Genomic DNA, 24,167 nt, shown 5'->3' with positions numbered 1-24,167 from the left:
AGCCCATGACCCTTGCATGATGGAAAGGGCCCAATAGAGTCACCACTCACTGAAGAGTGCCTTATTTGGTGCTCAGTGTTGGGTTTTATGTATTGGAAGGAAAGACAGCATTCTTTAAATTGTGTTCAGACTATTGATTTACATGTCAATGCCAAGAAAATGCATAGCTTATGATATTTCAGATATAGAAATCTGAAATGATGCCAGATTGTCTGTAAAAATTCTGGTTGTCTTTTTATTTTTATTTTTTTTCTCTTCTTTCATTCATCTCAACCACCTCAATTAACAAAGGTAATCGTAATAACAAAGTCAATTGAGATTATGACTCATTGGCCATACATTATAAATTGTATGGAAAATGAATAGCCTAAATAACACTTTGGCAGATTTTCAGCATTTCATAAACCACCAGAGTACTAATGCCATTCATTTCTCCCCCAAGCTATGAAAGGAACAATTGGTAAAAATGAAAAAAAAAAAATCACTTCAAAATGTCTAAATATAAAATCTAAAACTATAGCTCTAAATCTATTTTAAATATAAATTCTAAACATTAATTTAGAATTAAATTCAATGACCTAATTACTGGGCCAAGTTCTAAGTTAACTTAGAGACAGAGTATTATATTTATATATAAAAATTTAGCTGAAAATAAAGTTAAGTAATATATTCTGGAAAAAATTTCTCAGATCAAATAACTTACTAATTCCTTTAAAACTAAGGAATTGGTTTAATTCATTCATTTCATAATCACATGTAAGACTAGCTGTTCAATGAAGAAAAGACAATATTTCTTTTAAATAAGTGCTAAAGAAAAAAAATAGACATAATTGGTATCAGCTTTGGGGAAAAGCACATTATAAAATATATCATGTTTTAAGTAAATAAGAATGACTGCTTTAACTGCATAGTTAAATATTTCATGATATAAAATATACTAAGACATTTAATTTTGGTACATATATGTTATTAAGGTAATACCACAATCCTTATCCACAATGGGAAGTCTTATAATAAGCAAATTAATAAATAAATGAGCTTCCATTAATATATGAGTGCAAATGGTACTTTTAATTTTTACTATTCATTTATTTGATCACTAGTGATAATTTCTCAAAATCGATTTAGTATTTTTTTCTTTTGTAAATTTTGTGTGTGTGTGTGTGGTACGCGGGCCTCTCACTGTTGTGGCCTCTCCCGCTGTGGAGCACAGGCTTCGGATGCGCAGGCTCAGCGGCCATGGGTCATGGGCCCAGCTGCTCCGCGTCATGTGGGATCTTCCTGAACCGGGGCACGAATCTGTGTCCCCTGCGTTGGCAGGCGGACTCTCAACCACTGCGCCACCAGGGAAGCCCTTTTGTAAATCTTTGATTAGTACCTATTTCTTATTTATTTGTTGTTTTATTTTATTGTTTTATTATTTTATTTCTCAATATGCATGAGATTTTAATGCATTAGATATGTTAACCATGTGTTATAGTTTTTGTAATATTTTCTACGAACACTATCATAGTTATTGCCTTTTTTTAAACATCTTTATTGGAGTATAATTGCATAACAATGGTGTGTTAGTTTCTGCTTTATAGCAAAGTGAATCAGTTATACATATACATATGTTCCCATATCTCTTCCCTCTTGCATCTCCCTCCCTCCCACCCTCCCTATCCCACCCCTCTAGGTGGTCACAAAGCACCAAGCTGATCTCCCTGTGCTATGCGGCTGCTTCCCACTAGCTATCTATTTTACATTTGGTAGTGTATATATGTCCATGCCACTCTCTCACTTTGTCACAGCTTACCCTACCCCCCTCCCGATATCCCTTCCCCCCTCTTGATATCCTCAAGTCCATTCTCTAGTAGGTCTGTATCTTTATTCCCGTCTTGCCCCAAGGTTGCTCATGACCTTTTTTTTTTTCCTTAGATTCCATATATATGTGTTAGCATATGGTATTTGTTTTTCTCTTTCTGACTTATTTCACTCTGTACGACACACTCTAGGTCCATCCACCTCATTATAAATAACTCAATTTCATTTCTTTCTATGGCTGAGTAATATGTATTAGTTTTTCTCTTTCTGACTTACTTCACTCTGTATGACAGACTCTAGGTCCATCCACCTCACTACAAATAACTCAATTTCATTTCTTTTTATGGCTGAGTAATATTCCATTGTATATATGTGCCACATCTTCTTTATCCATTCATCTTTCGATTGACACTTAGGTTGCTTGCATGTCCTGGCTATTGTAAATAGAGCTGCAATGAACATTTTGGTACATGACTCTTACTGAATTATGTTTTTTTCAGGGTATATGCCCAGTAGTGGGATTGCTGGGTCATATGGTAGTTCTATTTTTAGTTTTTGAGGGAACCTCCATACTCTTCTCCATAGTGGCTGTATCAATTTACATTCCCACCAACAGTGCAAGAGGGTTCCCTTTCGCCACACCCTCTGCAGCATTTATTGTTTCTAGATATTTTAAGGATGTCCATTTTGACCAGTGTGAGATGATATCTCATTGTAGTTTTGATTTGCATTTCTCTACTGGTTAATGATGTTGAGCATTCTTTCAGGTGGTTGTTGGCAATCTGTATATCTTCTTTGGAGAAATGTCTATGTAGGTCTTCTGCCCATTTGGATTGGGTTGTTTGCTTTTTTTGTTATTGAGCTGCATGAGCTGCTTGTAAATTTTGGAGATTAATCCCTTGTCAGTTGCTTCATTTGCAAATATTTTCTGCCATTCTGAAGTTTGTCTTTTGGTCTTGTTTATGGTTTCCTTTGCTGTGCAAAAGCTTTTAAGTTTCATTAGGTCCCATTTGTTTATTTTTGTTTTTATTTCCATTTCTCTAGGAGGTGGGTCAAAAAGGATCTTGCTGTGATTGATGTCATAGAGTGTTCTGCCTATGTTTTCCTCTAAGACTTTGATAGTGTTGGGCCTTAGATTTAGGTCTTTAATCCATTTTGACTTTATTTTTGTGTATGGTGTTAGAGAGTGTTCTAATTTCACTCTTTTACATGTAGCTGTCCAGTTTTCCCAGCACCATTTATCAAAGAGGCTGTCTTTTCTCTACTGTAAGGTGTGTGTGGGTTTATCTCTGGGCTTTCTATCCTGTTCCATTGATCTATATTTCTGTTTGTGTGCCAGTACCATACTGTCTTGATTACTGTAGCTTTGCAGTATAATCTGAAGTCTGGGAGCCTGATTCGTCCAGCTCTGTTTTTTATTTTTTTCTCAAGATTGCTTTGGCTATTCACAGTCTTTTGTGTTTCCATACAAATTGTAAAATGTTTTGTTCTAGTTCTGTGAAAAATGCCAGTGGTAGTTTGATAGGGATTGCATTGAATCTCTAGATTGCTTTGGGTAGTAGAGTCATTTTCACAATGTTGATTCTTCCAATCCAAGAACATGGTACATCTCTCCATCTATTTGTATCACCTTTAATTTCCTTCATCAGTGTCTTATAATTTTCTGCATACAGACCTTTTGTCTCCTTAGGTACGTTTATTCCTAGATATTTTATTTTTTTTGTTGCAATGGTAAATGGGAGTGTTTTCTTAATTTCACTTTCAGATTTTTCATCATTAGTGTATAGGAATGCCAGAGATTTCTGTGCATTAATTTTGTATCCTGCTACTTTACCAAATTCATTGATTAGCTCTAGTAGTTTTCTGGTGGCATCTTTAGGATTCTCTATGTATAGTATCATGTCATCTACAAACAGTGACAGCTTTACTTCTTCTTTTCCAATTTGGATTCCAGTTATTTATTTTTCTTCTCTGACTGCTGTGGCTAAAACTTCCAAAACTATGTTGAATAATAGTGGTGAGAGTGGGCAACCTTGTCTTGCTCCTGATCTTAGTGGAAACAGGTTCAGCTTTTCACCATTGAGAACGATGTTGGCTGTGGGTTTGTCACGTATGGCCTTTATTATGTTGAGGAAAGTTCCCTCTATGCCTTTTAACTTTTGAGGGGCATGGGCATATATATACACTACCAAATGTAAAATAGAGAGCTAGTGGGAAGCAGCCACATAGCATAGGGAGATCAGCTCAGTGCTTTGTGACCACCTAGAAGGGTGGGATAGGGAGGGTGGGAGGGAGATGCAAGATGGAGGAGATATGGGGATATATGTATATGTATAGCTGATTCACTTTGTTATAAAGCAGAAACTAACACACCATTGTAAAGCAATTATACCCCAATAAAGATGTTCAGAAAATAAAATTAAATAATAATAATAAAGATGTATTGTTTTTGAGTCAACTAAAGTGGTAGATGACTTCCAGGTATTTTGCTCATAGTTATTCAGTTATTTATCTGACCATTTATTTTTAGAGTCCTTGAGTACTTTTTCTCTGCCCAAACTTAACTATTGGTGCTTCTCAGGAACTTTATTTCATGCCTTCCCGGGGAGATATAAACTATACCCTACTTCAAGCTGTGACCAAGCATTGATGACCCTCACATTTACTATCAGCTCAAATATCTCCTGTACTGCAGACAGATTCCTGTAGATTGCCATCTGTGGTCCCCTACTCACCTCAAATAAACAAACCCCAAATTATACCTGTCAACATTTCCCACCTCCATGAATGTGCTAACCGAAGATTAATCACAACAACCATCCGGTGTGAAAGACTTGAACTTGTTTTCTCTCAAATACTTTCTCTACTCTCACCTCTACCCTTATGTTATAAATGTCTCCAAAATCTCTCCGTCTGCCACTATTTTTGTTCAGATGCCATTTCCTTTATCATTGAGAGACTGGTTTCTCTACAATCTTTCAAAATTATCTTGGTAAAAATTCTATTCTAATCATCATATTTTTTCCATTTGTCAGATCAAATCTAAAGTGCTTGTTGAAAAATATAATTAAGTTTAATCATTAAGAAATTATTCAAATAGGATTTTAAGAAATATGCTCATTATTATTGGTTTGGGGTATCATTTAAATGTTAAAATTTTAATAATTGAATAAAAGTTGTATTATTATGTTCAGTAGCATAGACAGAACTCTTCTGGAATTAGACATTTTGATGGCAGCAGCAACATTAAGAATGTTTTTGATAAAACAATCTCACAATTAGACTGATACTCATATGTGTGGCTACATTTAAAATCAGTGATGTTTGTAATGCCTGCACTACTAAACAGTCATTCCAAATTCCTGACAGAAATCAGTAGATGATAATAAACAGCCAGACCTTGACATTATTAAATGATACATAAGACATTTATGCTAATTTAGCCTTTGACTTATCCATCATTTGCCATCCAAAAGTCTCTTTAGAAGTAAAATTGCAGTTCTATTACTTTAAAAAATGTTGTTCTACACATAATTTTTCATTAAAAAGACATTAACTTTTCAGAGAGGCCACTAGAAAAGTTAATCTCCATTTGATTCCAGAATGCGAGGATAAATAAAAGATGAACTGTTTATTTTTATGTCAATTAATTTTACAAATCACCCTACACCAAGATTTTAGGTAAAGATGATTACCATTTATTTTCTTTACCGTATGTGAGGAAAGTCTATCTTTTTTTGTATTGTGCGATAGCATATTTTTTCTTTGTTGTATTTTGCAGCAAATGGAATAATCAAGGTTGTTAGAGACAGTTATGCTGCTTGTTACTGCAAGAGTAAGAGTAAGAAAGGATGCAAACTGAACAGTAGGAAATTTCTCAAGCTATTCTGTACTAAATTTGTGGCTTTGGGGGACCGGTTCTGTTTCACTTTACACAGGTGATTAAAGCTGTAGAGGAAGGCTACCGTCTGCCAAGCCCCATGGACTGTCCTGCTGCTCTCTACCAATTAATGCTGGATTGTTGGCAGAAAGACCGAAATAGCAGGCCCAAGTTTGATGAAATCGTCAACATGTTGGACAAGCTGATCCGTAACCCAAGTAGCTTGAAGACGCTGGTTAATGCATCAAGCAGGTACAAGGCCAGTCTGGAGAGGTTTTTCTGAATATTGCTAATTCAGATTGATGCCACAAATATCAAGTTAATGAAATTATTTGTGTACATATGCTAGCCTATGAACCTATATTACACTAATTTATTTGAATATGGTTTTTGCATAATGTTATTCTTTTATAATGAGTGAAATATAAATGATTAAATTATACTTTAAAACACCTGTACCTAATCTAATAGTCTAACCTACCAGTTTCAGATAAATGTTAACTATAGCCAGATTCAGGTAGCATTTTTAAAAATCCCCAAATATGTGTATTTTCAGGTGCTTTGGACCCCACATAAGTTTGGATGGGGGAAAATAAGATTATAAGATGATGGGTAAAAGCCAATTAAGCACTGGTATAATTTTAAACAGGAGATATATAACAACAATTACTCTTTGATTTCCTTAGAATAGATTTCACCACCTGTCATATTTTATGAATATCAACAACTCCTTTTCCTTATCCAGTTGAGATATTTGGATAATCATTTGCTGCGTAGTATGAACAGGACTTAAAAATAATAAATGAGTAATCTTGTGGAAAATACTTGTGTGAACAAATGAGCATTTTTTAAACTTTTCTGAATGCATGTGAATGCATTTAAATAATGTTACATTATATAAAACATTCTTACCTGAAAAATTACAAAATTATCCTCTCAAAAAATAAATCAGTTTAATTCTGTATTAGAAAATTTACCCAATTGTTATTTTCACTATATATAAGGCAGTTGTCTATCTCCACAAGAAAAGGTATCCTGCTGGTAACTGAATTGGCTTCCCATAGTATGAACTAAATGAGAAACAATTTGTTGATAAAGTTACATAAGTTCTATGATTCTGGTATAACATTTGTTTACTAGGCAAAAAGTCATTTTTAAATATAAATGAGGAATGAATCTTCAAACTCTGTTCAGGCATCATTAACTTTCTATGGTAGCAACTGGAGAATGCATCTTAGAGATCATTCCTTATGTTGTTCCCAAAATAACTGCTTTTAAATTGTTTATTGTCATCTAAAATATTGTGTTTCTCTCATCTACTTGTCTGAGTTATGTTAAGTTGTCACAAATGGATATAAGGAAAGGAAATCATAAAAATATATTTTTATGTTCTAAATTGTATTAATTTATATCAGCATCATCATTATAGCTTGAGAGCAGCTTTAAAATCTCCAAAGAACTTTCATACCTCCTTGTATGTATTATGTAGAATTCAGCTTGCTAGGTTTCATTTAAATAGATTTAGCTTAAGACTATACAGTTGGTCCTCTGTATATGCAGATGTGGAGAGCTGACTGTACTACACCATTTTATATAAGGGACTTGAGCATCCATAGTTTTGGGTATCCATGGGGTGGAGGGCGGGGTCCTGGAACCAATGCCCTGCAGATACTGGGGGAGGACTGTATCTCTCACTACCCCATCTTTATTCAGTCATCTACAAATCCTGGTTCTAGAAGGTGTTAGTTCCTGATTCACTGTCTCTTTCTCTCTATCCCAACCCATGTCACAAAACTAGGTGATTTGAGTAACCATGTAGATGATATTCAAATATCTCTCAATACTTGAAATTTTCCCCTTCAATGATTTTGGTCTCTAGCCCACCTCGAACTCTTTTTCATAGTCATATTCTAGACTTTGCTATTACCAAAAATTGCAAATCTTCTATAATCTCAACTTCGAGATTCTATACTCCATTCTATCTTCAACAAATCTTTGACTGTACTGTTTAATGGCTACAAATTACTACCAAATGTCCACTTATTCAGCCAATAAATATTCATGTGTCTACTCTGTGTCATGCTGTGGGCTAGGTGCTGATTATACAACATTGAGCAACACACAGTTGGGGGAGACAGAGATAAACAAAATAAAAACATTGTGAAAGTGAGAGTAGAATTTAGCAGAATAACTATGAGCTAGAGTGCTTGTGCAGGTAAGACATGATGATGTCTTGAACTAAGGTGGTGACAAATTAAATAGAAATGGTCAGATTTGCAATATATTGGAAGTCGAATGGATAGTACACACAATTATAGATTGTGAGGGGACTGAAAACGAGGAAGGAGCAGACTGTTGTATCACAGAGTATAAAGACGAGAACTTCAGGAAGAATTGCATGTGGAGAAGATGAGTAGTGTGGCTTTGGACATGTTGTGATGAGAACCCCAGGAACTAATGGAGACATGAAGTAAGCATATTAATATATGAGAGATTTAGGCAGGAGATGAAAATTGGAGAAAAATAGATGCTATGAAAGTGGGTAAAACTGCCTAAAGTAGAATAAAGTTATAGCCTGAGTAAACAAGATATAGAGCCATGTCCTGGCTACCTCCAAATTTTAAAGTCAGACAAAGAAGCAAGCAAAGGAGATTGAAGAGACACATACAGTGTTATGGTAGCCACAAAAGAGAGAACAATGATTCAAAAAAGGTTGAGGTAAGGTAAAATTTCAAGAGGGAGGTGGTAGTGGTGATTGTTGAATGTTTCTGGAAGGTCAGTCATCTTACATATTGGAAAATCTTCACAGATTTTGATAAAATCGAGGTCATTGCTCACCTTAACCAGAGCAATTTTTATAGAATTGGTGTGGAAGAAACTACACTGAAGTAGGTTGAAGTGTAAATGGGATGTGAGAAAGTACAGAGAACATGAGTAGAAAGAAAGGTATTTGTCCTATATCTTATGGTTGAAATGTACTTAAGTAAACTCCCACTGATGGACATTTAAATTGCTTTTGATGTTTACTTTCATTAGCAAAAATGTGCACATGTACTTTTTGCCATTTTTCCTGATTATTTCCTTAGGATACCTTTCTAGAAATCATCATCTTCCTCATCATCATTATCATATCATATATTATTGGCCAAAGTGTATAAATTTAGTATAGTTAAGAGCATCACATGGTTTGATTAATTCTATTCAGTTTTCTTATGTATTGGGGGTTACATTTTGCTTTCCAGTTCCACTACTGGAATGAACCAGTAATTAGGTGAATTAACAAGCACCCCTGTATATGTAAGAGCATAATATAAAGGATAACTAACTTCTGGTCTCCTGGGAAAGTAGCTTAAATGAGCATGAGTTTCTCTAGTGAAGTCTAGAAGCAATTGGCTTTACACAAATTATCCTGCATATCTCTATTCGGTAGCATTTTCTATATTATTTTTACAAACAAAACAGCTTTAGGAAGTAAATACATCTAAATTACTACATGGAATTTTTAGCTAATGTACATATCAAGCCATTATAAGTCATCATTAACTATCGATAGAAAAAATCTGAGCAGATTGTTTTGTGTTTTGAATTACTTTCTTGCTTGTTAGCATTTGTATATTTTTCTATTATAAATATACTTATAGACTCAAAGATCCATTGATTATGAGCTAATATTACAATATAATTTGTTACAAAAGAGTTTAAATGTTACTTTTAATATTTGTGTTTTATGTGTTTTAGAGTACCTAATTTGTTAGCAGAACATGGCTCACTGGGGTCTGGGGCCTACAGATCAGTAGGTGAATGGCTAGAAGCAATCAAAATGGGCCGATATACAGAGATTTTCATGGAAAATGGATACAGTTCAATGGACGCTGTGGCTCAGGTGACCTTGGAGTGAGTAATTTTTCTGATAATTTTTACATAATTGCTGGGGCGAGAAAAATTGTTCAGAAACCAATCTGGATGAGGTCAAGGGAAATCAGGTAACCTTTGTCCATGTATGGCAGCTTTCAAAGAAGCCTCTTCATTTTTAGCCTGTATTGTTAACAACTGCATGGTTAATGCTACTTGTGGCCAGTATCTTTGCCTCTTTACTTCAAACAAATAACATTTGCATATTTGAATAATTGGAATAACATCTCCTTGGCAAAATACTGGTACTTTGTGTTGTGGAAAAGATGTTTTCTTGACAGTTTTTATACTGATACCTATGTTATATGAATGTAAATACAAAACAAAACAAACTGTAAGCACAATTGGTGTGGCTAGCCCTAAATAACAACAAAACATACTCTTAAATTTTGGCTCTGATGAATACCCAGGTAACATCACCTTAAGCAAAGCTTCCCAGGCAGGAATCTTGTTTACTCTCTAAGTGGTGCATATTATATTCTTGCAATCCAAGGATATATTAGATCCTGCCTCTGATTTGTTATTTGGTACAATCTCAGTGGAACCAATTGTGCCCTTTTCTGTTTGCACGTTTAAGATAAAGTTTATCAAATCTTATTAAATAAAAATCACTAGAGTTAAATGTTGAATTCTTGTAAGTTGTTTGTATCTTATTATATACTCTGTATGTGTAATTACTTTAGCCTAATATTTGTTATTTGTGAAAATTAACTGTTGTTATGGTGGTTACATCTAGATTACATTAACACAAATGATGTTTTAACCTGTGAATAAAATGATAACTTAGTTCAAATTACCTACAAATTCAAAGGTTAAAATATTGTTGTAAGGTTTAAAACATGGTAGAACCTTCTAAAGCACTAAACCACAGACCTTCTTCCATTACTTCACATAATATGAACACTGAGTGCTTGGTTCTCACCATTTCTATTCTGGCATTCTCTGGTTCATTGAATTCACTGCCCATCCACAAAAAGGTAACAGGGTACCATCATTTATCACCAATTAATGTCATATTCTCTCAGCATTTCTCTTCTCCATAACTATAGCTAAAAGGACCTAAAATCACCACTCAGCTGGCTATCTTAATTTATTGAATCTCATTTTCACCATCACCACTAAATCATATATATTTGATGACACATATACTTTGCCCATTATTTCTTTGGACACTCAAAAAACTCATCTGTGCTATACTTAAAATAATAAATGGAAAATTTTACTGATAATTTAAAACTATTTTTACATGATTGCTCTTTAATTTTTCTGTAAAAATGGTCATTTTAATTTATTAAAGTCATTTGTCATTTTATATTAAAATGATACTGTAGGTATTTCTTCTACCCGATGTCAGATTACTTGTAAATATATAATAAAACTATTTGCATTAAATGATGTCTCTTTTTTTATTAAAATAGCACATATACATGTATATATTTATATCCACTACTTTTTTTGTTTCTCCCTTCAGAGAATAGTTATACTCACCAATAATGGCTTTTGCATTAACTACCTCTGTTTTACTTTCTTTGGGGCCCCCAAATACTGTAAATATGTTGAGTGTTTTAGAATTATGGTTTCACTTTTTCTTATTTCTTTTAATTCCTTTCTCTTTACTTTCCTATTTTCCCTTCTATCTCTAAATTCTCTCATTTTGTATGTTTTCTTTCAAGCCCTAATAGCTTCTTCTATCATCTTATGATGGTCTGCAACTCATTTCTCTTTTCCAGTATTTTTGTCTGGTCAGTTCTTCTCTACTTGGTTCAATTTCTTCTCTCTCTGTTACTTTGGTAGCTTGTTGCCTCCTGTTATATTGCCTCCTGTCAGATATTTTATGTTTTAATTTATTTACTCTGACCAGAAGAGTAAGGTGAAATTAAGAGACTTACCAACATCTTCCTGTTCAGAGAATGTTGGTCACCATGTGTCAATTGCTTGGGACCATAATAACACATTCCTTACTAGGAACTGAGCCAGCCAACCTTAACCTCAGTGAAGCTGATTTATTGGAGAGTCCAACACCTTTTAAATACATGTCGTCTTGTTTATTGTGGGGTTTTCTGTTTGTTTTTTTAAAATATTTGAATTGGAGGACTGATTTTTTTTAATAAATTTATTTATTTTTTATTTAGTTATTTTTGGCCGAGTTGGGTCTTCATTGCTGCGTGTGGGCTTCCTCTAGTTGCGGCGAGCAGGGGCTACTCTTCATTGTGGTGTGCGGGCATCTCATTGCAGTGGCTTCTCTTGTTGCGGAGCATGGGCTCTAGGCACACGGGCTTCAGTAGTTGTGGCACACGGGCTCAGTAGTTGTGGCTTGAGGGCTCTAGAGTGCAGGCTCAGTAGTTGTGGCACATGGGCTTAGTTGCTCCGTGGCATGTGGGATCTTCCAAGACCAGGGACTGAACCCATGTCTCCTGCATTGGCAGGTGGATTCTTAACCACTGCACCACCTGGGAAGTCCTGTTTATTGACCATATATTTTTCCTATTAGTAAGAACATATTTATCAAAATATTATGTTAAATAACTCACAAAAGAGTGGGTAATCAGTTACTTGTTTGGTCAGAAATATAAGAAACAAAATTATCTATGCATTTTGCTAGCCTTTCACCAAAAAAAGTCAGTCATTATTAAAGACTATGGCAAAGGAACTGGGATATCAGTAAAGACAAACTCTTAACTACTTAATGATTTATATATACATAGTCTTTGCCTATATCTAAACAATAATTTTATGTAGCCTGTATAATACTATAATAAATAAAATATTATTGCCAGAGTATAATAGAAACTGAGAAATGGAAGAAATATTCATACCTGTAATAAATGCTTAGAAAAAAAATAAAATTAATTAATATAAAGCAAAAGATCAAACTGCCATATACCTACATAAGAAAAATATGCTATAATTTGTGCCATTAAATTTGTTCTCATGGTGGGTTTAGAATAAGGAAGAGTAAACAATTACAGTTTTTCAGAACCACATACTTTGGTGAAAATTTCCTTCATAAAGGTTTAATTTTATTTATGTTTTTTGTTTTTTGTTTTTGCCAGCACATACACGTATGGCTTGATGTGGAATAGAAATGAAATATTTCAAGATCTTAGAGTTAAAATGTGTTCAATGAAAGTGGCTTTCAACCTTAGATGTTTCTGTCTGCTGATCACTGTGCCTAAACTTTGCTGTTCTGTGAACAGTACTCATATTAGAACAATTGTTGTAGCAGTAATGACGCAATCTGTACTATGGTGTTTAAGTGCAGTGAGTTATGGTCGATAGGGGGAATTGTGAGCTTGAGGTGAGTTGCAAAATGAATCCAAAGATTTGAATTAAGGACAGTATTACAGCTGTTTTTTAAACTTGTCAGACGAGTACTGTAAACTTTTGATTATTCAGAAAATAAGCAAAGTCCAATGAACTTAAATATTATATCAATTGTGTGTAAGCTGAAGAGATTCCTATTAGTATCATTTATTAAAATAGAGTCTTAAAATATTAAAATATTTTAAAGGAAAGTGTCACAAATCTAGAGCCAAAATTTGTGCACACTAATTCAAATAAATTTAACTTATCATTATGCATAATTTATTATACGCCTAAAATACACGTAGGAGTGCTTACTATCCTCTGTGCTCTACATAAGTAAGCTAAAATGTCTAGTGTAACCCTCACAAGGTCTCAACCGTTGAAAAACATAACCAGGTCATGGTTAAGTTCTCTCTTGCCAAATATATGTATATTTATCTTGTACAGTACATATATAATGATTATCAGGATTCTTTTAAGTGAACCAAAGAAGTCCAAACATACAACTGCATAATAAAACTATGACAAAAAGAATAAGCACTGAAATTTAGTGAATATTCATTAAACTCTCTTCTCCCTTCTCCTATCCAGCCAGTGTTGGTGGGGCTAAGTACCAATGATATGGCTAAAAGGTGTGTAAAGCAGAAGGGAGAAGAATGTAAGGGAATGTTTCCTCTACAAGTGGATGAACTACATCCTGAATAATCAAGAGCTGGCTCCAATATCAACTAAACACCTCTCGTTATTCTCCACTTTTCATTCTGCCATTTTAGCACCATAATATCAGTGTTTTCCATTATTTAATATTATGGAATAACATTTGAAAAAAGATTGGAATGTCATCACAACAATGGCAATTCATTATATTTGCAGCGTTTCTAAAACTAACCATGCTTTGTTGACAAAATCCAAATCATTTTTTATGTAACAATACTATTCTCATCATGTTTAGATTCATAGACCTATGCTGAAATACAGTTTATCATCATTAGAATTGGCTTTGGGTATTACTTAAGATTACACGTGGTCATGATAAAAATTAGTATAATATTTGTAAAGGGGACACACCTAAAACTTTGCCTTGCTACAAAAATTCCTATATAGAAAAAGGAAGTAGTAAAATACATCTTAAACCATTTTCAAGTTATTTTTTCAAAAATCATTGCAAATAGAGCAGCACCTTCATCATGAAATGTAAAATACTTCAGTTTTTATCAAATTTCTCTCACATTATTACTGTTAAATTGACCATTTAATATGTACTTTAAGGAGTAAAATGGAAATTGTTGGAAATCACAAAAGTGTGAGACAAAACTACATAAAAGAAAATACTTTAATGTACTTATCAATATTGGAATAAAGTTACTTAACCTTTATTAGAAACGTTTTTCTAATACCTTTTTAATTCTCATTTGTAGTATTATTAGAAAAATAATAAATGGGATTTTTAAAGAAACTACTTTGCTGCTGAGAACAAGTTTAACTGCATTAATAATCTTATTTCTGCCCACTTTTTAACTGTAACTCACATTGTATAAAGGTAAATGTATATTGCATGCATTATAAATGCTACTTTCTAAATCTCTGCACATTAATTTGACAGCTTTTGAAATGACAGATCAGATTTTAAAAGCAACAGCATTCCATTAAAGACATAATTTATGGCAGTATGTAAAACTCAATGCTGTGTTCTCATAATTCCATTTATCCCATGGAAGGAGGGGTAGAGATGGGAGGTGAGATGGAGGGAGAGAGAGGAAGAAGGAGAGAGAGAATTTCAGTGGTCTGACCTTCCGTATGAATCTTAGGGGATAATCAGATCATAAGATGATCCTAAATAAAATTTTATGTTTGGGAAAATTCAAACAAATTTAATTTAAAATCTAGATATATGAAATGTTCTGAAGAAGGACAGGTTTTATTTGCCTGTAAACACAAACTCTATAACTGTATTAATCCAATACAATTCCTTAAAACATTCATTCTTTAGCATGATATAGATGCCACAAAAAATTTAAATTCCCAAAGCACTGAACCAGAGTCTTTCTTGTGGTTATTTGCAGAGAATGAGGTTATATTTACATATAGTATAATAACAGGTTAAGACAGTGGAAACAAAAATAAGTCTAAAATAAATAAGTCTAAAAATAAACAAAAATAAACTAGTGATTTCATGAGTTAGACAAAACAACCAAGAGTTGGAATATGGAATACATACACGCATACACCCATGCCCCCCGCCATAGATACACACTTCAAATTAAGGTTTTGGTATTGTATATGCAAAGTCCACCCTGTTTGAGCAGGAAAACCTGTAAAATTTTTTCAGGTCTTTCAGAATAAACTGTAATAGCTATTTTCAAAGCCTCATTCCTATTAATTGGGTTGGCCATATGAATTGTGCAGTTTAAGTATGTATATATTAAATCAGTACTTTCAAATCTGAATTTGTCAGAATCACCTGTAGGTTTATAAAGCATGTGATAAAACATATGTTTTAAATTTTATTTCAAGCACTAATTATTTACATTCTCTAGTAGAGGTCGATTGCTTTCAGTTTAAGAAATTTTAGACTCTTTTCTCCTGACTTAGGTCCAAAGTTTGGTAGTGAGCACCCATGAATTCTCCTGTCTTCATAATTCATGATGCATAAATTACATGTGGAAACATGAGTATTAGTTATACAGCCCATAACTGTAGTTGCCATGAAGTATACTTCTATAGATTGTGTTTCCATAGCTACAGTCAAAGAAGTAAGTGTTTGGTTTCCTTTATTAGGTATCTTCTTTCTTTTAGAATTTTGGATATTTGATGTTATATATACAGAGTTCTCATTTTACAGGTGAATAAATAATTACATGTAATTTAAAGTTCTTTGCTCAAAATTATATCTCAGAGAAATGAGAAATTAAGAGTATGGACTTTGGTGTCAGATTCCTGGTTTTAGTCCCGGTTCTGCTAAAACTGGCTGTGTTATCTAGCCAAGTGATTGCTTTTTTTTTCTTTTAGCTATTTGCCATTTGCTAAAACTCTCATAAGAAATCAAGAAAACATAAATAGAAAAAGACACCTAAGATATTATTTAGATAAATAATTATTTCCAATAATAGTACACATGGAGATTAAGTACCCTTTTATTCAATTTGTATCCTCTGATAATTAAGAGATTTCTTTGATCTTCCAAAACTATTCAATTTTACATATAATAATTCTAGTGTCATTGTGTCCAATTCTAAAGAACTCTAAGACAATCTGAAATTGATGCACTTACTGAATGCAAAAATATTCTACTTTTAGCATAATGTGTTAAATAGAGTAATTATCTAAAAAATCTAACATACCAAACATCCCTTGTCATTTAAAAATCTTGAATTGTTAATGCTCATTTTTTATAATTAACGTTATTATTTGCCAAATGTACCTGAATTATTATATTTGCCAAATGCATATTTTGGGAAAATAGAATTCCTGAATATCCTATGAAATAACATTTAAAAACCATGAGCACTGGCCTTGAGCTCCATAATATGCTAGTAGTTTAGGAATCTAAACATTTGTAGTTTTCTTTTGAATAATAAGCTTGTTTAAAAGAAACAGTATGAAAGCATCTTGGTTAAAAAGACTGCTTGATAGCGTGTAATCTTCAGAGTGCTCTAAATGCCAATAGAGCCTAGATGTATTTGATAAAGGAAGAAAGCTCCTCTACTTTGGGTTCCAAGTAAAAAATAAAATATTTGTAAGTGTTATAAGAGCAATGTAGTGCTGATTATCCCCTAAAGATATCTGTTATAGAAAATGATTGTGCTGACAGTCATTTGAAAAGTTTGGTCTTCAACTGCTTAGCTATGAAAAATTTTAAAGTGTATTTTATGCACTTCTTTTGAGTATTTTATGAGTATTTTATGCTCACTTCTTTTAGCAAAAAAAAAAGTGCTTGTTCCTATTATAGGTCCATATTTTCAAAACCGTTCAATGAAATTGTACCCTTTAATTTAAATATTTATTGGTAAGCATGTGCAAATTTGTTTTTTCACTGCTCTGTGCCAACAAAATAATCATGTCCAAAAAGGGTGGCAAATGTATAATATATCACTCCTTGTTGTAAATATATCTTTGACTGCAAACAGATTTTCAGGTACAATTTTAGAGCCTGCTTTTGAAAACTGGACCCTGTATGTCTAAATTGGGACTGTAATCTAATTAGTTTCTGCAAAATGTTAGCCTCTATGCCAGCGTGAAATATTGAGGTGTGGTACAAATTGAATCAATACATACATCCAATGTGTGCTTTCTTCATGCAGGGATTTGAGACGGCTTGGAGTGACTCTTGTTGGTCACCAGAAGAAGATTATGAACAGCCTTCAAGAAATGAAGGTGCAGCTGGTCAACAGGATGGTGCCATTGTAACTTCAGTTAATTGTCACTTCGTCAAGTGAATGATTCTGCACTTTGTAAACAAGCCCTGAGATTTATTTTAACAAAAAAGGGGGTAAAAGGGAAAACTCAGTGATTTCTAAACCTTAAGAAAGCATTTGTTTCAGCCACAGAATTTGTGATCAGTGTTTTACTAAAATCTCTTTATCTTCCTCTCAATATCTTCATTTCTCATGAAGCAAATATAACCTGCATGGAATAAGAACATGAGGTTAAACATTATCTTATATTACAACAAAATCCTTCTCACTACTTATACAAAATTTTATACATGAAATATATAACTATATATTGCACCTTTTTTTTTGCGGTATGCAGGCCTCTCTCACTGTTGTGGCCTCTCCCGTTGCGGAGCAAAGGCTCCGGACGCGCAGGCTCAGCGGCCATGGCTCACGGGCCCAGCCGCTCGGCGGCATGTGGGATCTTCCCGGACCGGGGCACGAACCCATGTTCCCCGCATCAGCAGGCAAACTCTCAACCACTGTGCCACCAGGGAAGCCCCTATAGCACCTTTATAGAAAGAAGGCAGCCCTTTTCAAAATTTCCAAGAATCTGTTTGAAAGGAAAAGTTTTATAGCCATTTGTGGGCTAACAAAAGCTGCAGTTTACTGAAGTTTACTTCAAACTTCAAGTCTTAATTGTCTACATAAGTGTATTGAAGAGCAATATGGTTAGATAATTTCTAAATAGATATCTTCTTTTGTAATTTTAAATGCTGTTACACAGCGTTAAGTTATAGAAACTAGTGTATAAACATGTTGCTTGATCAAGGACAAGTACAATACAGGGTGTATATTTATTTTTCTGTGTTATAAAATTTACTTATAGTTGTTCTTCTAGAAACTACTAGGTAATAAATGTGAATATACTGTATAATTTGCTATATACCCAGGAATCAATTTAAGTTGGAGCTCTGTGTGTGTGTGGTTTGCACATGTGTGTATTACCATTCTGCTTGCATTGTTAATAGTGTTTTAATTTTAGCAACATTCAGGAACAAGTGTTCCAGAGTGTATTAGGAATTGGAGAAATAGGGAAGCTTAAAACAAAATTTAACCCAAGCTTGTGTCTTTTTTCCTCTCATGTGTCTAAAAGCTACTAAATCTCTTTATTCACCAACAGGAAATGTCTAAAAGACTAAATCCCCTTTGGCGTTTTAAAAATACTTTGTGATATCTGTGATAATGCAGTTCTTCTAGCCATTAATCTTGCACCCCTGTAAGAAATTTCACCTTTCTGAGTCCCAGAAAATATCTTGTCAAGCAAAGTTGACACCAAAGGGCACGTTTTCAGCAGGATGTAGAAGGATTTAACTGTGCAGACTTCTGTTAATGTTGTTACATCCAGCACATAGCACCAAGCATTACCCCTAAGTGTTAATCCTTGGTAACCATTTCCCTTGTGGCTCAGCTCTAAGAAATTTTGATACTAAAGCAGCAATGGAATGATGACAAATACATATGTATATATTTTTCCCTTTAGAATTTTCTCTATGGCAAGACTTGACAGTTTTATTTGTTGATGGCAGTTTATTCATTTGGTAATTTCATCTTGTATTCAGTTACACTGAACTGAATTTATTTTGATGAGCCAATCTAAAGTGTTATTTAATTGGCCTTATTAAGAAATATATGTCCTGTGTACATTCTATATACCACACTTGGTGAAGACTGACATTTGAACCGTTATTAGAACTTGAACAAAACTGAGCTCCTTGGTGAAATAACCAAGTTTTTTTGTATTATTACACTTTATAAATCACGAATGACATGTGATTATTCAAAGAGCACAGCATTTAAGCAAAATACAGCCTACTTCTGGTTATCAGTGGCAATAGTTATACTGGAATAGCTTGGATTAGTGACATCCATAGGGAATATACCAGCATTATATTGTTGGTACTCCCTCTCTCTTTCCCAAGTGCCTGTTTCAGTCAAATATTAGCATATACAAGAATAAACTTTGGGGACGTAACTTCTTTCTACCCTGCCCACCTTTTACTTAAGTATCTCTTTGCTAAAGAATATAGGGAAAAAGGGAAGTTTTAAGCAATTTCAAATGATATATTGAGTCCTGTCCAATTAGGGCTATAATTCTTTACTGGGTCTGTACTGTACCATGGGTCCACACAAACTATGCTTAAGTATACTCTATAGTAGTGAAATTTCCAGAGAAAATAGAGAGAGATGGACTTAACTTTGTCTTGATAAAATCACAAGTAAGGAGGCATCACCATTATGAAAGATGCATTTGTTTGTTTCAGAGAACAAAAAAGTAACTAAACTAATTCCTTTTGTACAAAATAATTGGAGATTGTGTTGCATTTATTGAATTTAGTAAAACCAACCAAATATAAGTGATAAAGTAACAACTGAGAAACTTCAAAGTAAGAATAAATGTATTGATTTAAAAGAGAAATGACCATAAATTTTAGAGTTGATAGATTAGCCACAATTACTTATACATAACAAATATACTTAAATTGTTTTCCAGCTTTATGTGTTCAAAGATGATTCAGAGGTCAGGACGGAATATATCTAAGTGATTGGAATTTGAAGTTACAATGCAGATTTTCTCTTTTTCACAAAAGAACATTATAAATTAATTTCGATCAAATTTATTTCCTTCCTTTGAAAACTTAATGTATATTTTGTAAAGTAAATTGAGATGAAAGTTAAATAAACACATAGCTTTCATCCATATCTCACTTTGGTTGAGACTTTCTAAGGAATATCAATATGACTTTAGAAGATGCACTGCCGCCCCCCCCAAAAAAAGAAGAAAGAATTCCTTTCAAAAATATTTGTTCACTACTCAATATATCACCAATTGGGAAGTGCCAATCTCATCTATAAATGTGAGAAGTGGAACAAGGAGAGAGGCAGCTTTTGTGAAATGCAACAAGGCAGTAACCCAGGGCAAGGTTTGACAAATCTTGATTGTGTGACTTCTTATCCTTTTGGTTCATATCGTCACCTACCAGACAACAAAAATAAAATATAGATTCAATAACTTTAGTACATAAGATAGATTTGTCAAATTAAACATAATGTTATTTTAACTATCAGTAACAATATCTTTAAAGCATAAGTCTTTCTCAGTGTTTAACTTTGAAAAAGAGGTAAAAGCAGGGAGTAATTCTCAACTTACTGATATCTGTCTAAGTCACTCAATTCTACTTTTATCAATAATAATTTGTTTTCTAATCTTGCCATTTGCTCACATGTAAAAATGACATAATCAGTTCTTCTTGGCTGTTGAAATGTATGAATTGTATGTAAAAATGTAAAAATTTTGATTTTCCCATTTAAAAAAAATGAATGTGCATGGTCTTTTATTTCTTGTATTATAATCACCAAGTCAGTGTTCTAAAATTGTAGGATTACTATAAAAATTATATTCCAATATTCTACCTAAACTTAAATGTGGTCAGCATTATTAGTTTCAGAGTTGCCAAAACAATGCAAAACATCCTTATCTCAGTTTGTAAGAGTTTTAACCAGTGTGCAATGGTGAAGAAATAGTTTCCTATCTCAAGTTTAAAATGGAAAATTAATATCAGTTGAGCACTTAATGTGTTTGCATGTCTGCTATTTAATCTCCATGTGAAAGTTAAAGATTTTTTTAACACCATTCTTTCTCCCATTTAAAGTGGGTTCTCAAAAGCACAAGCAGAGATATTTACCTGTGGAAGACATTTGTTGGCTGTAATTGTACATTAGATGGCAAATGCCATTTGAGTCAGATGTTAGAAATTTACTAGATGTATGATGTTGCATAGTAGAATAAGATCCTTTTCTCATTTTGTCCTTTCTAAAAATAAAGAAAAAAGAAAGCTAAGTATGATAGTAAACTGTCTTTGCTTATGTCCTGACAGATGTTTAACCTCAAAATAAAAAGTAGGTACAATAAAATGATGATGATGATAATGAATAAACAATCAAAGTGCTAGTTTTATTTGAAATTAATAACTAGAATAAGTCAGCATTTTTTCAACTCTGTAGCACAGCTGGTTACATTGAATATTTTTCTCTATTATGCTGTTAATTATATAGTAACGTATCAAAGAAGAAATAGATAAGAACTTTTTTTCATTTCTTGTTGATTTATGAAGAAGTCTTTTTACACATAAATGATTGAATGTTCTTATTCAGAATGACCACATAATTATTGCTTAGGAAAAGACACCAGTTCTTAAAGAGTCTATTTATAATAATCAGAATCAAACGTTATTTGTTTCTTCTAAATGTAAATGAAAAAAAATTGAAGGTGGCAAAAAATGTGATATTTATTCAAGCTGGGCTATCTTAACAGTAGAAGTTTCAGTGGTCAACATGTTTGTGCATCTTTAGATGCTAATAGTTTTACAATTTATTATTTAAAAGTGTAAAAATTTACATTTATAATAGTCTGAGAATAAAACTTAGACTCAGTCATTTGTTAATATGTTTATTAGAATGTTTTAGTTTCAGGCAAGTCAGAAGCAGCTGTATAGCATTATTCTATGTTAGGCATTGGGATATCTCAAGTCCCTGCCTCAACATTAATTCAAGGAAGAATTAGCATTTCTGTATTTTTTCTCCGTTTGAAGCTCTATGTGCATTTGGTTTGTGTACATGTTTTTGTAGTTTAAGATATGAAATTTTATATTTTTTCAGAAAATAAAAAAACACTTGAATACAGTTAATTCCAATTGTCATGCTTAACCCTCCCCCCAAAGACTTTAAACTTACAGTATTTGTATAATGATTTCAGTTCCTTCTGCTAAACATGTTGGAATTTCTTATGCTAAATATTTAAAGTGCAATCAGCATCTCTTTTCCTCAAAGACATATTCACGAATCTTTGCATTCGAATATTTTTTGCAACTAGAGTTTGACACTGAGATTGTTGGACATGAGCATAACTATGTGAAACCTAATTAGAAGTTTAATTGTGACAGTGTTATACAACACTACTTAAAAGAAAAAAAACCAAACAAACAGAAAACTGTGTGTACCGTCTGTAAAAAGGGACTTTCTGATGACGTTCTTATCAACAAGCATCTGCTGTGGCAGAGTGTGGAGGAGTTGCATTCTTACAGGAAGGGATGTCATTAAGTACAAACACTCCCTCTTCTTCTCTGTGTATTGTATCACATTGGTCTCCTTTTGTAAAGAGCATAACAAACAATCTGCTGTATTCGAGGAAATGAATCATATTTGTATTTTGTTTGCACTTAATTCATAAAAAGTGACATCACCATGCCTCTGGAAATTATCCATAACCCCTTTGTCTATGCAGAAAATCACTATTACAAGGGAAATCATATGCTATTTGCTTTATTCTCATGTAAAGACTATGAGTTCTTTCTCAGCAAGTAGACAATTCTTACTCTTGCTTTGCTACAGAGGTAAAGATCCTGTGATAAAAGGAATTTTCCCCCAATCCCATAGGCACTTTTGACCAGGTAGGAGTGATGGGGTGGTGGTGAAAAAGTTAATTAACATTTAATAAGAACACACTATTTTGTATTAGAATTTTTACACTTACCTTTGAGATACATTTTATTGTCTCTGCTTTACTCATAAGGAAACAATGACTCAAAGCTGTCAAGAAATTGCCCAAAGTCTGACTTCTTTTCAAAGGTAGGATGAAACCCACATTTATTTGAGACCAAACCCATGTACTTTCTACCACACTATTCTGATTCCACCCTGTGCTATCTAGGTAATGGATTAATTTAAGCCAACCTGTTAATTTAATTGATGCAGGAACTAATGCTTAGTGAAAAAAAATGATGTGCACACTTTTCCAAAGGAAAGTGTAAACCTTGGGTGGGAACCAGGATCTGACTGATTACATTTCTAACATATTCAGTTTTCAGAATAAGCAGACTTTGGGACTCAAAAAAAGTTTTTCTTATTTGTGATTCTTCCACTGAGTAGCAGCACAATCTAATTCAAAGTATTTTTCTAGCATATGTCATAGTTTTCTCACTTACAAGCTTAGGAAATTGTAATAAATATATATTACTTAATTCCATCCATGATAGCTGAACTTCCTCTATGAAACTTTGAAGTCTACAAGTGATTTACTACCAAATTATTATTACCAAAAGTAAAATAAGTTGATGTTTCTGAAAATCCACAGTAGCCATTCAAATTAAGCAGAGTTCTATATAAAATATCAAATGTATTTTACTTGAATTCAGCAGCTAAAAACTAGCAAATTGGAATGAAGTTGGCAAAAATGCCGAAATATAGATGAATTGTTTCACAGCAAGAGTTATTCTTAAATCATCCATCTAATTTTTTAATAGTTGGTTATGAAAAATACAAATCTGTTGGGATTATTAATTTCAGTTTGAAGTTTCTTAATGATCCTAAATTTCCAGAAAGTAAAAATCTTCATTCAATCCTCACAACAGTTGAGACATTTATTCTGTTTTTCTTTTGAACAAAGATAGAAATGGAGCCTATGCAAGGTTAAGTGATTTTCATCCAGATCACATAGCTCATTCATATATCCCTTCTCTCTTTTAAAGTTAACCCTACTGCCCCTGAGTTCCAGATTACACTCTCCTACATGCTTTGGAATCTGTTCCATCCATTGCTCTTGAATATCCTCAGCTGTCAGTCTCCCTGGCCCCATTACTCCTCCTCTACACCATGTGACGGAGTACAGAGCACTATGGTTGTCTGGAGCCAACATTTCATATCCTGATCTGTCACTTAACAATTGCATGAACTCAGACAAGCCATTTAACCTCCTTGCCTTCAGGTACCTCATCTATTAAATGAGGAAATAACATGACTGTTATAATAACCTAAGGATATCGACATAGAGT

At 33.3% G+C, this 24,167-nt stretch overlaps 1 protein-coding gene across 5 annotated transcripts in view; it reads left to right on the top strand.

Annotated features, from left to right (window-relative positions):
- Positions 1-17,311, top strand: part of EPHA5 (EPH receptor A5) — a 321,883-nt gene extending 304,572 nt beyond the window's left edge. For 4 of the 5 annotated variants that reach the window (XM_032632597.1, XM_032632593.1, XM_032632596.1 and 1 more), the window contains 3 exons: positions 5,745-5,938; positions 9,425-9,580; positions 17,206-17,311. In XM_032632597.1, the coding sequence (XP_032488488.1) occupies positions 5,745-5,938; positions 9,425-9,580; positions 17,206-17,311 (456 nt within the window). Of the gene's footprint in view, positions 1-5,744; positions 5,939-9,424; positions 10,991-17,205 lie in introns of those variants that run through there. The other variant, XM_032632595.1, reaches the window with a different exon arrangement.
- The last annotated feature ends 6,856 nt before the right edge of the window (positions 17,312-24,167 follow it).

The sequence above is a fragment of the Phocoena sinus genome, chromosome 5 (assembly GCF_008692025.1).
Source record: "Phocoena sinus isolate mPhoSin1 chromosome 5, mPhoSin1.pri, whole genome shotgun sequence".
In the NCBI taxonomy this organism is placed as follows: Eukaryota; Metazoa; Chordata; class Mammalia; order Artiodactyla; family Phocoenidae; genus Phocoena; species Phocoena sinus.
Note: the sequence above shows the minus strand (reverse complement) of the source record. Positions and strands in the feature narration are given on the sequence as shown.